Below are 14,090 nucleotides of genomic sequence, written 5' to 3' on the forward strand. Positions count from 1 at the left end.
AACAAACTCAATCCTGGTAATTACAGAGGTATTTCCATCACATCAAACTTGGGGAAACTTTTAAACAGAGTAATTCATTGTAGGTTACTCGATTTTGTAAAGGAGGCATCTTTAATCAGTGAAAATCAAATTGGCTTCAAAGAAAAGAATAGAACATCAGACCAATTCTTCACTGTTAAGTCGATATCAGAACATTATAAAAATAAAGAACAAAAGGTATATGCAGCTTTTATTGATCGCCGTAATTCGACATAATATGGAGGATTGGACTTTTCTATAAACTTAATAACAATCTTAATATACCTAGCAATATGTTCAAAATTATTTTTTACATGTATGGGAATACAAAACCAAGATAAAGTTTGCAAATGGTCTCACTGAAGCTTTAACATCAGAATGTGGTGTTAAACAAGGTGATCTCCCAAGCCCATCTCTCTTCAATATTTTTATTAATGACATTGTTGATGAACTTAAAGCAGGCAGTTGTGATCCTATTCAAATTGGTGATATATCTGTGATTTGCTTATTATATTTGGCTCCACTTGTTTGACACGCTGTTTTTGGCTATATTTAGATCTAAAACTTCATAGTTATTTCGGATTTCAAACATTTGTGGTTGAGCATCACTGAAGAGACATTATTTGTCGAAATGCGCATCAAAATTGGTACCGTATAAGTTTTACATTATGACCCCTGGGTCGAGACCTCTGCTGGTGGACTGTTAGTCCCCGAAGGCCTCTACAGCCCAGTAGCTAAGTACTTCGTTACTAGCTTGAAAATACTGATGTATATTTAATTGCTGTTGTAAAATTTAGAAATTCATTTCAAAATTAAGGATTATCTACCTCACGCATAGCTCTTATCCTCAGACGAATTTGACTCCACTTTTTTGGCACACTGTTTTTCCCTATAATAGCTCTAAAACTTCATTGTTATTTTGGATTTCAAACATTTCGGTTGAGCATCACTGAAGAGACATTATTTGTCGAAATGCGCATCTGGTGCATCAAAATTGGTACCGTATAAGTTTTACATGCTGATGATATTGTGTTATTATCTGAAAGCAAGACTGGGACACAAAATTGTTTAGATATTCTTGAAATGTACTTTTAAAATATTGGAAATTACAGGTTAATGTTGAGAAATCTAAAGTTCTTATATTTAATTCAACTGGTAAATTACTCATGATAGGAATGTACTTAAAACAGTGTTAATGTTTTGTTACCTTGGAATAACCTTGAAATAAAATGGAAACATGAACTTAGCAATGTCAGTACTTATGGAAAAGGCCAGAAAATCTTATTTTAAGATAAAGAAAATCATTAGTCTGGATAATCCATGTAAAATTTTGGAAAAACTTTTTGACTCTCTTGTAACACCAGTTCCTCTTTATTGTTGCGAGATTTGGGGTATATATACCAATATTGGTGAAAATTCAGTTATAGAAAATTTTTCCTTTAAAGTTTATGAAAGAAATATTAGGGGTATACATAGTAAAACTACTAATGCTTCTTGCAGAGCAGATTTTGGCAGATTACCCGTGACAAGTTGTGGACAAGAGTATATCTCTCCGCATAAAATTTTGGAACCACCTTATTATTTCTGAAAATACATTGGATTTTAAAATGTATAAAGCAACAGTCCACACAAATTCTTGGACATTTTTATTTTTTCAAAGAATACACAAAACATGATGTCTAGATTTTGAATATATTTACTGTTTGATTATTGGTATTCAATTGCTCATATCAATGTTGAAATTGCTGATTTCATTTTAAATCTCGATAACAAGAGGCCTGTGAGCCACAATGCTCATCTGAGTCACCTTGGCTTTCCTGTTCTTTAAAAAATTAATGCTGTGACAAAATTTTGACCCACCACTAACCTAGCTGCCAAGGGTTGTGATTTTTAAAACTGTACTTGAATCCAAACAATATGGGGATGCCTCTAAATCAACGCGGCTAACATGGCCTTGCTTATTGTTTTGGATATGTACATGTAGTATTTCAGATTATTTGCATATTGATGATAGGATTTAGTGTGGCCCTGCTACTAGCAAAAAATATTTCTTTAATGAATCTGTTATGGGATTTTTATCTTGTAAGTCTCTGGGATGAAATTCTGTTTGATGAAGACATTCATGAGTTTCAAAAAAAGCTTTGAATAGTTACTCCATCACTAGCATCAATAATAGTATGATTTTCCATAGATTATTTCCACTGGGGTTTAATAACTGACCAAAGTTGATTTAGAATGGAAAAAGTACATGGTGATAGATCTCAATTTGTCTGGAAAGTTTGCCAAAACCACCTCCTCAGTTTCTGTATATCAGGTTTACTATAATTTGTTGATATACAAACTACTTCAAAAATATTTTTGTCTCGAAAAAGACCCCCCCCCCTCCTTTCCCCCTCTCCAAAAAACAACTCTGAAATAAATTTGTAGAAATTTAATAAAATCTTCTGCACTACATGTGTATGTCCAATTCACACAATGATGCAAGTTTAATAAATTTGCTTTAGAACAAAATTAAATAAAATAATAACCACAACTTCTGTTACCAATCCATGTATATTTTTCATACATTTAATGTGTAGGTAAATCACACCTGGAGTGACTGAACTCCAAAGAGTATAATAAAAAGGTAAACATATAAATACAAATAAGAGATCAAAATGAGTCAAATCGAAGGATGGCACGGTTCGTTTTAAACGCGGAATCCTCTTTTAAATGCTTAAATGTGACATATCACTGGGAAAACGACAGGTACACGAAAACGACAGGTACACGAAAACGACAGGTACACTGCAGGATCTGTGTCAAGGTCACTCTTCTCCTCAGCTCTATGTCTTCATATTGACTAGTTGTTTCAATACATTCATGACCCTCCACATCATAATGGCTCCAGGTCTACATGTCGTAGTTTTATGTGGTATTTTCCCTCAAACTCTGCCTAGAACACACATTCATAGATGTAGATTTTGAGTAACTGATCACTTATTCTGGAAGAATTATACAATGTAACTGCATGTATATGTACATGTATATATTCATTTGCCAAAAAACCCTTCTACAGGATTAGAAATTTAATTCGGAGGTTTTACATACATACAGTACACGTCTTCAGAATACAAAATTTAACTGTTTTAAATACGCATACAAGCATATACTCCAGAAATTTATAGAAATGCTTACTTTCATCTGTCTTTCTATCCTATCAACTTCTCTTCCCTGAATGTTCTGAAGTTCATCAGCAAATTTCTTCATATACTCAACAGCTTCCTCCTCTTGGGAGACATTTTTGAAGCCCTACAAAATTTTTCATGGAGAAAAGTACAGCTCTCCACACCCAAGTGCTTACTTTTAGTGTTGTATATTCACACTTGAGTGTTTTAAGTCAGACAAAAAAAAAAATTGAGATTAGAATTTCCTGTGAATATGCACATCTACATAGCATGTTTTTATTAACTACGAAGTTTCATGAAATTCAGTTAAGCCGTTTCAGAGGAGTTGCACTGACAAGAATAGGGCTGATGGGGGCCAAACTCTTAAGTTCACAAGAGGCATAACTCCCAGAAAAAAAATCAAATGTACATCTACACAGCAAGTCCTTATTAACTACAAGATGTCACAAAATTCTGTTGAGTGGTATCAGAGGATTAAGCTGACAAGAACAGGACTGATGGACAGATAGACTGATGAGTCAAAAACATTGTACCCTCTACAACTTGTTGCATGGAGTGTTAATAATCTTTGCTGCTTTAGGAGGCCTTATACACTAGCCAGAAAAGTTTTGATGCTTTAGGAGGCCTTATACACTAGCCAGAAAAGTTTTGATTTAGAAGTGAACTCATGCCTGACATGTCACTCAAGTAATAATGAAATGATACAACTCAAGTAAAGACAAGGTATCCATATTAGTTTTCAAGAAAAAAAAATCTGAGAAATTTAACATTTTGCAAAGTAGAAAGTAAAAGAAGTGCAAGTCTCCAATAGGATTTTAAGATCCTCTGACATTACCAATATTTTTTCAGTAACATTTAGCTCTTGACTACCAAAGCATGTAGCCACTAGGCATGTAAAAAACAAACACTACAAAATATGAATCAGGGGCAGATTACTCAAAAATTCTTCTGAATTTCCAGTGCATGGTTATTGGAAATCCTTAAAACAACAGCAACCAGTATTTATGCCTCGTTCACATGGATGCGCATTAAATTTTACTTCGAATCAAAATTGATGCGAAGTAAAATAATGCGCGTTAAATTAATTCGAATTAAATAGTGTTCACACGGCAGTAATATTTAATGCGAAGTAAACTAATGCGCATTAAATTCGTATGCATCTCTATTAAAGGGTGCGCGAAATAATAGAATAGACTATGTTATTGAAAATTATTTTTATAGATATTTGACTGAATATTGTGTAGATACAGAATTCTTTGTTCAAAACGTTATATAGGCCTATATGTAGTATACTACATGTTTACAATTTACATACATAACTGATCTACACATAAAGAGTTTTTTGTCGTGTTTATTTATATGTTCCCAAGAAATTACTTGTTATTTCCTCTGACAACCAGCATTCAATCTAGACAATATATTGTTTCTTCATGGGCCCAATTTTAAAACTTCGGAACGTCTTTCACCATTCCGGTGACTATTGTTGTGACGTAATTTTTAATTACTAATACGTATTATAAGTCTACTATGACGTCATATGGTATAAAAATTAACAATGAGCAGCATATTTGTTTTAAAAAATGTAAAAAAGAAAATCATATTATCACTATTTTAAAACATTGTTGTCGTATTTAAAAACAATTCCTTCCACATGTATTACTCAGTATGCCTATGCAGAGCACAGATTTAGGTCTGACATTATCTAATGACATGCTGTTTGTACATGTTTTTAGTGATTATTATCATTTTGCTTAGTTTTTAGTACAAAACTAACATTAATATATATAGCTGACCATGGGTATGATGCATGTGACACTAATTGGTCATTACCCATGCGTCTACATTTAATTCGAATTAGCTTCGCTTAGCGTTCACACGGAGCTAATGTGAAGTATATTTAATTCGCATTAAGGTAGGTCCCTAGTCCTGGACCTACTTGTGATTTCTCAAAATTTTTAGTTTAAATACTTAGATTGTTCATTTGAGGGTATGATAAAAACAAAAAAATGGGGGGTTGTCAGTATAATGAGTAAATTATGGTATTTTTATTACGTGTACCCCCATTTGTCAAACGGAAATATCATAATTCACTGAAGAAGTCCTAAAATATGTCCATAACATTTTGTTTGAGGTATGATGCTGCAATTTTTTTCCTCAAATATGAAATAAACATGTCTAACTAAATATTTAAAAGTGAAATTTTAACACAGTTTCATGTTTTTTAATAATGGTGGTACAAAATTGAACTCAATACAGGCCCTCGGCAGTCAAAAATATGGCACTGCAACACCACTAATATGAATATTTTAAAAATTTGACTTGTGATTTTTCATTCAAACTCACATATTATGTTCATATATGAATGCTTGTTAAAATACATTTAAAAAATCTGCCCTTTCTCAGCATAATATTTTCCCAGCATCTCAATTTATATTTACATTTTTTTTTAGCCAAAATAGCCATTTTGAAGATGCGCATGATTTTCACATAATAGAAGATAACAAATATATAACAAGTGCAGAATTGTTTTATTTAATTCCACAATTGCATTATATTGCATATCATGAATTTTTGTTAAATGTACAGATAATTTTAACATGTAATACCCCTTTATATCAATTAAATTAATATGTACCTCTGGTTTTATGTGCGAATTAGATGACAAAAAATGGAAAGAAGATTGGAGCCATAGTCTACTCAAATATAAGTGATTGAGTGTTATTGTATTCATTTTACTAAACTGAAAAACATCCAGGTAAATGTAAAAATACGTTTGATAATAATAGTACGTGAACCAATACCGGAGTTCAATCCGGACATGACGTCACGCTACTAGACCCCTACTTTAAATCGTGACATCAATTTTAATTCGATGTAAACTAATGCGCATTAAAATCTCCGTGTGAACGCGGTTCAGATTTAATTCGCATTAACTTACGTTTAATGCGAATTAAATTCTTCATGTGAACGAGGCATTACTTTCTTACATATGGGATATCAGTCATATTAAAATAAAATAACTTTGCATATACCTCCTCACTTACAATGACTTTTATACATGACTTCTACATGTATTTGATTTCCACATGAGCAATGAAGGGTAAGCAGAATTTTTTTTACACTTCATATTTTCAATTAGAATGCTCGATTTTGATATTAATCATGCATGTTTCTTACAAAACTAATGTTACTACACACTAGCTTTACAGAACATTCTCAAATTTTTGTACAAATGATAGATTAATCAACTACACGAATTATATGCCAATGGCAATGAATGCTCACCAAGTCTTCGTATGAAGTACATTATGCATGAACCATTAGCTAGATTAATTTTTCAGTGTGACATGGCATTCAATATGATGTTCTCTTGTCTGCCATCAGGCTATTAAAGCTGACATCATAATCAGAGTGGGTATACAATTAATTCAGTCATGTTATTAATGGAAAAATGATTATTTCCAAACGAATTCCTATTAGTTGCATTAATAACATCATCTCTGATATCACACAAGAAAATTTATGCATTCATATTCCACCAACCTGTAAAATATCCTTCCCTTCTCTGGATTCAAAGAGAAGCTGGGCCATTTCTTTACCATCAAAAGCCACCTCTGCTTTGAACCGGACTTCATGTCCTATCTCGACAGCCTTCACATCGGATACGTATCTGTGGCACAGGAAAAATGTCTAGTACATTACACAAGATGCCCAAGGGCCTTAACGGTCACCTATGCATGCACATTTTTTACTCTTAAGAAATTTTTGTGTTACCTGTGTGTTTTTTATACTTCTCAATTTTTAAACTTCAATTTCTATTAGATGATAGATATATTGGTTTAACCATCATGTAGAATTCTTTAATCGGTGAGTAAACTTTATCACATCACAGCGAAATGCGATTTCATATTTGAGTTCTGAAAGAACAAATGAAATCTTACAGTTTTCAAAGAGAGCTCATTGTTCCTTATAGGTAACCATGCAAACAGTTTGCCTGATTGATGCCCAGGAGTAAGGTTTTCTAAAATAAACTGCATTTTCAACATGTGATTAACCAAGCCCCACCCTGGGACCTGAACCCAGGGGTAGTGAATTTAATATTGCTCATCGAAATCATACATACAATTTGTCTGATGGCCATCAGTAAAGAAGATTTTCTATTGCATTTTCAATATACAAGAGGCCCAAGGGCCTAGAATCGCTCTTCTGATAAATTGTACAACCCCACCATTTCTATTCTTAGCCTCTTAGTATTCTAAATCTTTAGTTAAATCCTAAGAATTCAAAAAAGTAGGTCAATGTGACCTACTTTTTGGTTTACACATTTTGAGAACCCAAGAAATATCAACTGACAAAGTTTGATGATTTTAAGCCAATTAGTATCTGAATATTGAAATATAGCTGTCAAATTCCAATCGTAGGTCATGGTGACCTACTTTTTGGTCAGCGAACTCCGAACATGCAAGACCCATCGACTGACAAAGTTTGATGACTGTAGGTCAAATAGTATCTGAAATATATAAATATAGCCGTCCAATTCCAAAAGTAGGTCAAGGTGACCTAATTTTTCGTCAACACCCTTCAAACATGCAAGATCCAACAACTGACAAAGTTTGATCACTGTAGGTCAAATAGTATCTGAAATATATAAATATAGCCGTCAAATTCCAAAAGTAGGTCAATGTGACCTACTTTTTGGTCGACACACTCCGTAGACTCAAGATGCATCAACTGTCAAAGTTTGATGATTGTAGGTCAATTAGTGACTGAAATATATAAATATAACTGTCAAATGCCAAAAGTAGGTCACAGTGACCTACTTTTTGGTCGATACACACCGAAGACTCACGATGCATCAACTGACAAAGTTTGATGATTGTAGGTCAAATAGTGTCTGAAATATAGTAATTTAGCTGTCAAATACCAAAAGTAGGTCACGGTGACCTACTTTGAAGACGCATCAACTAACAAAGTTTGATGATCCTAGGTTTTACAGTGCCCAAAATATGCATCTAAAATTGAAAATGTGAAATTTGAATATCTGCAAAATTCAAAAAGTAGGTCACTGTGACCTACTTTTTTATAAATATGTTTCAAGGCCTCAAGATGCATCAACTTACAAGATTTGATGATTCTAAACCTCTCGGTATTTGAAATAACAACTTTAAATATATCTATAAATGATAAGCCATAAAATTCAGAAAGTAGGTCACGGTGACCTATTTTTCAGTTGACGCATTTCAAGGTCCCATGATCCACCAACTGACAAGTTTTGATGATCATAGGCTTCAAAGTGTCCAAGATATGCATCAAAATTAATTTTAAAATAAATACCTGCAAAATTCAAAAAGTAGGTCACCGTGACCTACTTTTGAGACAACTTGACACAAGGTCCTAAGATGCATCAACTGTCAAAATTTGATGATCCTAGTCCTCATAATGACTAAAATATCAAAGATTTAAGGAAATATAAATTTAGGTCAACTTTGAAGTGACCTTGAGACCACGCCCTTTGCCCCAGGGTAATGCCTTGAACAATTTTTAATCTACAACATATCCTCATCCTTATGTGTAAGTTTGGTGATAATCTGCCCAGTGGTTCTTGAGAAGAAGATTTTTTAGCAACCACTACTTTTGTTTGTATTTTCCTGATTATCTCCCCTTGTTAAAGGGTCACATCCCTCTTTTTAGTATGTATGAAAGCCCTTGGGCCAATGATACCCTGTAACAAATTTGAAAAAAATTGGCCAAGGGGTTCCTGAGTTATAGCCCTTTTTCTAAAAAGTTTACGCACACCGCACAAATGGCCATAGCATTAGCTCTTTGAGCCTTCGGCTCAGAAGAGCTAATAATGAATATGACCAATCTAGCATTACCCTGGGGTCATGAATTTCACAATTTTGGTAGAAGGCTAAATGCCCATTATAATCATGCAAACAGTTTGCCTTCTTGATGTCCAGAAGTAAAGAAGATTTTCTAAGATATCATGCATTTTTAAGTCATGAAATTTAAGATTGATTGATTGAATATTGTTTTACGTCCCTCCTGAGAATATTTCACTCATGTGGAGACGTCACCACTGCTGGTGAAGGGTTGCAAAATTTAGTCCTATGTTCGGCGCTTATGGCCATTTAACAGGGAGGGAGGGATCTTTATCATGCCAAATCTGCTGTGACACGGGACCTCGGTTTTTGCGGTCTCATCCAAAGGACCGCCCCATTTAGTCGCCTCTTATGACAAGCAAGGGGTACTGAGTACCTATTCTAACCCAGATCCCCACAGGATCATGAAAGAAGTAGGTACAGTTTCTACTGTCATCTGGTCCAGAAAATAGATGATTTCAGCAGGGGTCCCAAAATCTGGCATTCAAATAAAGAATATATAAGCAAATGAAAACTACGTTTAATTTGTTCCGAAATTGCTTTGTGTTGTATGACAGGAGCGTGAAGTTGGCATAAAATTGCCAAAAAATGCCAATTCAATGAAAAATTTCATAAATTCAGGGTGTTTTCCTTTCAGAAAACATACAGCCCATGCGTCGAACAAATTCATATTCCAATACTTTTTCGTCTTCTCTTAATACACAATATATATATTGATTGCATTTTGCTTGACAGATGGGCACACCTTTTCCTAAGCAATAATCTGGATCAAATTTAACAGTTATCAAACGCTTTTTTAAAAAATGGCGGGAAAAACTCTTATTCATGACGTAATAATGCTATAAAATTAGAAATAACTTTGATTTAAGTTGAGATAGTATACTTGGCATGTATTTAACTTATTCAAAACACATATCAAGCTTGATTCAAGACACTTTTAAATCAGAGAATTTTTTTGGGCCTTTTTATGTACACAATTGTACCTTGTTCTTTAAGGTTTTGGTATAGGGCTCATTACTCATTATAATCATGCCAATTGTTTGACTTCTTGATGTCAAGGAGTAAAGAAAATGATTTTTGAAGATTACATTAATTTTGATGGTTTTGGCCACACCCTTGTGGCCCCAGTTCACAAATTCATAATTTTGTTCCTCTTCACCCACAGATGTTAAACATGTATACCAAAACTGGTTGAAATTGGTTCAGCTGTTCCAGAGAAGCCGAAAATGTTCAAAAGGGTATGACCAATGCACAGCGACAGACAAAAACAGATAGCAATAGGTCACCTGAGTGACTCAGGTGGCTTAATCAGTAAATAGATATTATATCGTACAAGAAATATAGAGGGTAGGGGCATGTTAGGGGAAAACAAAACTCAAGCTACAGTATGAAAAGAATTAAAAGTACATTGATAATAATGGTGGGTTGGTTGTAAATTGTGTAACGTCCCGCTCGAGAATTTTTCACTCATATGGAGATGTAATAATGGACAAAGAGATTTAATGAAGAACTGTTCCACTAGGATTGCCCTTATTATGGACATATATTTATATAATTTACTTACTTTACAATCCTGTCTCTTTGCAAAAAATCTGCCATGTCCTTCCTTTCCTCCTCAGGAATTGACCTATAAATTGAACAAGAGGCTTACAGGCTTTATTGGTCACCTGAGTATTAGTTAAAAGTATCACTAGCCCTAAAGGCTACAAAATCTATAATAATTTTACTGTTCTGGATACCATTAATCTGGAAATTGTATAGACTTTTGTGAAATTGGGTTAAATTGCTATTTATGTAAATTTCAGCTTTTCTGGCTTAGTGGTTCTTGAGAAGAAGATTTTTAAAGATTTTTCCTATATAGTTATATGTAAAAACTTTAATCCCCTATTGTGGCCCCATCCAACCCCAGGGGGCTATGATTTTTAACAAACTTAAATGTGCACTATGTCAGGAAGCTTTCATGTAAATTTCAGCTCTTTTGGCCCAGTGGTTCTTGAGATTTTTAAATGACCACACCCTATTTTAGCATTTTTGTGATTATCTCCCCTTGAAGGGGACATGGCCCTTAATTTGAACAAACTTTAAAGCCCTTTATCCAAGGATGCTTTTGGTCAAGTTTGGTTATAATTGGCCCAGTTGTTCTGGAGGAGAAGTCTAAAATGTAAAAAGTTTACAGACTGACAGATGACGGACAACAGACGATCAGAAAAGCTCACTTGAGCTTTCGGCTCATGTAAGCTAAAAAACAAATTCAATATTACCATCTGGATAAATGAACCAAAATACAGTTAGTGGAAAAATGCATTGACTGTCTGGATTTGGAATACAGAATTCCAGATAAATGAGACAAAATAACATGAAAAAAATCTGTTCCCAAGAAAAATTGTCTGGAGGCTGACGCATCTGGATATCTTGTGTCTGGATATCTCCAATATGACTGTTCTGGAGTCAGAGCTATGGGGTTGCAAAATTCACAAGTTTGGTACATTCGTTCCCGCTTTTCCCAAATACGTATTTAAGTCTTAAATATATATAGTATCAGTAAAATTTTAAAATCGGTCAATTTATGGCAGTTGTTGTCCCACCCCTAAGGTCCCAGGGGTCTCCCTTGTCCAAATATGCTTCATGCCAAATTTGAAAAGAATTGAAATGGTAGATATCAAGGAGACGTAAAACTTTTTCCATTTGTTAATAGACTACACACAGCGATGGATGTAGACAATAGTAATATGTCACCCAAGTGACTCAGGTGACCTTAAAAAGGAAGAAAAGTAAAAAAGCTATAAAGAAAAAGACCATGCATTACTGAAACCAATATGTGTTTGTGAAACGTAAGTTAGTTGATGGTGTAACAAATCGCTTTATATGATCAATATTATCTACATCACTTACTTTCCAACCAGCGCTGGAATGTTGGATCTGATCAAGTACGCAGCCACCATTCCCATCAGCCCAGCAACACATCCAGATGCCGCTGTATCCCAGAATGGCTGAGCATACACGTGTGACAAGGTCATTCCAGCAGACGCTATCACCACACCCACCACCGCTGCCATGTCTTCCATGAACACCACTACTACATTGGGATCAAAACCTCGTTGGACTGCAATTGATTAAATATTCTTTACTGATAGTTGTTCTAGCTCTGCTTTTAGCACTCTCGTGTAGTACTGTAATTGTAGAACTGTAGGGCTGTGTATACTTTTCAGAACCCTTAGTGGAAGGGAGCAAATGCAAAATTCTAGAATGTCACTTCCTGCTTGCTATCATTTAAGTTTCATACTTTGAGTGACAACTGTATTAAATTGAATCTACACCTTAATAACACACACACACAATATACAAGGGCTGTTCGATATGTAATGTGTATTGTACGATAACTCAAAAGCATTCGACTCAAATAGTGAAATGAACATTACATCCCTTCCAAGTATTCTCCGCAGTTTGAAATACATAATTCAATCTCTGAATCCAATTCTGAAATGCGTCACGGTACGCTGATTTGGGTAGACCTCTGAGGCACTGACTGATGGCTGAGCCAAGGGCTTGTCGGGATTTGTACATGTAACAACGACCAGATAAGAACTTTTCAAGCTTTGGAAAAAGAAAAAAGTCGCATGGGGCTAGATATGGAGAGTATAGTGGGTGTGGCAAGACGGTAACCTTCTCCGACTTCAAAAATTGCTTCACAAGCTCAGATGTATGTGATGGAACATTATCATTAAGTAGATGAACATGCCTAAATCCTGACACAGGGCATCGTTTATGATTATATTTCTTGAGCTTTTATAGTATAACATCTCGGTAATACCGACCTGTAACAGTTTTGCCCTTTGGCACCGGAATTTGTACGGCTATACCATCACATGAGAAGAATATGCAATAAAGAACCTTCTTTGTGCTTATGGTTCTACACTACAGGCCTTCTACAGTGTTTAGTTAGTCATATTTTGTTTCCAATTTTTCTTATTGGTTTGAAATAGTGAACCCATGTTTCGTCACCAGTAACAATGTTTGCAAATTGTCTTTTGGGAAACATTTTGAGCAATTGCTTAGTGATTTGTACTCGTACCCGTTTTTGGTCATCTGTCAATATATGCGGTATCCATCTGGAAGAAATCTTTCGTACTTTCAAAATACGCTTCAAAATGAAATGCACCCACGATAGTGATATGCCAACAGCTTTGGTAATATCACAAATCGTGTATCTGCCATCACTTTCAATTATTTCCCTGACTTTTGAGACATTTGTCCTGCCTGTTACAATCACAGGTCGGCCAGATTTTGCTGCATCTTTGACGGACTCTGTGCCAGTCAGAAATTTTTTTCTCCACCTACGAACTGTCTCAAAAGATACCTTAACTGACCCATAAACTTCCCCCAATTCAGTAAAAATCTGCATTTCTGAATGACGAGTTTTGTGCGAACTTTTATATAAGCTCTAATTTCTTCAATATTCTCTACCCGTTTCCCAACCATTTTTACAACAGTAGTCAACGACTGGCTCTATATTGAAATGACTACAAGTTTAAAACTGTGGACCTGAAGGCTCGTGTTTATACTGTTGGAAAGGTATTGAATAGAGCTATTTAAGAGTATCATCATCCATGAAATCCACAGGCACTTGACGTTTTAAATATCTACATTAAAAAAAATGTCTTCCTGAAGACATAATATCCCCCCCCCCCCCCCTCTGCTTCGACTCCCAACCCACGTTTTGTCACCCATTGTTACAACACTGAAAATTTAAATAATAAGCAGGACAGGACATTTGGATGTATAAATGTCACTGTGAACGTTTGAGAGTATACCCATGTGTACACGCGCGCATGTGTGTTTGTTAATTCAATTGTGAACTTTTCTTATTACGTATGACATTTACTTTCAACTAGGCTAATTCTTTATACAACGAATGCATGAATAAGTGAAGTTATGTTGAACGTTGTAAAAAAAGGAATAAAGTATATACAGATAGAATAGTGTTCAAGACCCATTATCTTAATCTCTAGAACATATTTACTGC

General features: G+C 34.7%; 1 protein-coding gene across 2 annotated transcripts in view; it reads right to left on the reverse strand.

The window, feature by feature from the left end:
* Positions 1–2,434: 2,434 nt before the first annotated feature.
* Positions 2,435–14,090, reverse strand: part of LOC125680280 (proton-coupled zinc antiporter SLC30A9, mitochondrial-like) — a 39,464-nt gene continuing 27,808 nt past the window's right edge. The window contains exons 16-20 of one of the 2 annotated variants that reach the window (XM_048919739.2): positions 11,960–12,170; positions 10,632–10,694; positions 6,729–6,855; positions 3,196–3,309; positions 2,435–2,953 (exon numbers count right to left, since the gene is read on the reverse strand). In XM_048919739.2, coding sequence (XP_048775696.2) covers positions 2,894–2,953; positions 3,196–3,309; positions 6,729–6,855; positions 10,632–10,694; positions 11,960–12,170 — 575 coding nt within the window. In that variant the 3' untranslated portion in view covers positions 2,435–2,893. Of the gene's footprint in view, positions 2,954–3,195; positions 3,310–6,727; positions 6,856–7,126; positions 7,207–10,631; positions 10,695–11,959; positions 12,171–14,090 lie in introns of those variants that run through there. The other variant, XM_048919741.2, reaches the window with a different exon arrangement.

The sequence above is a fragment of the Ostrea edulis genome, chromosome 2 (assembly GCF_947568905.1).
Source record: "Ostrea edulis chromosome 2, xbOstEdul1.1, whole genome shotgun sequence".
Taxonomy (NCBI): Eukaryota; Metazoa; Mollusca; class Bivalvia; order Ostreida; family Ostreidae; genus Ostrea; species Ostrea edulis.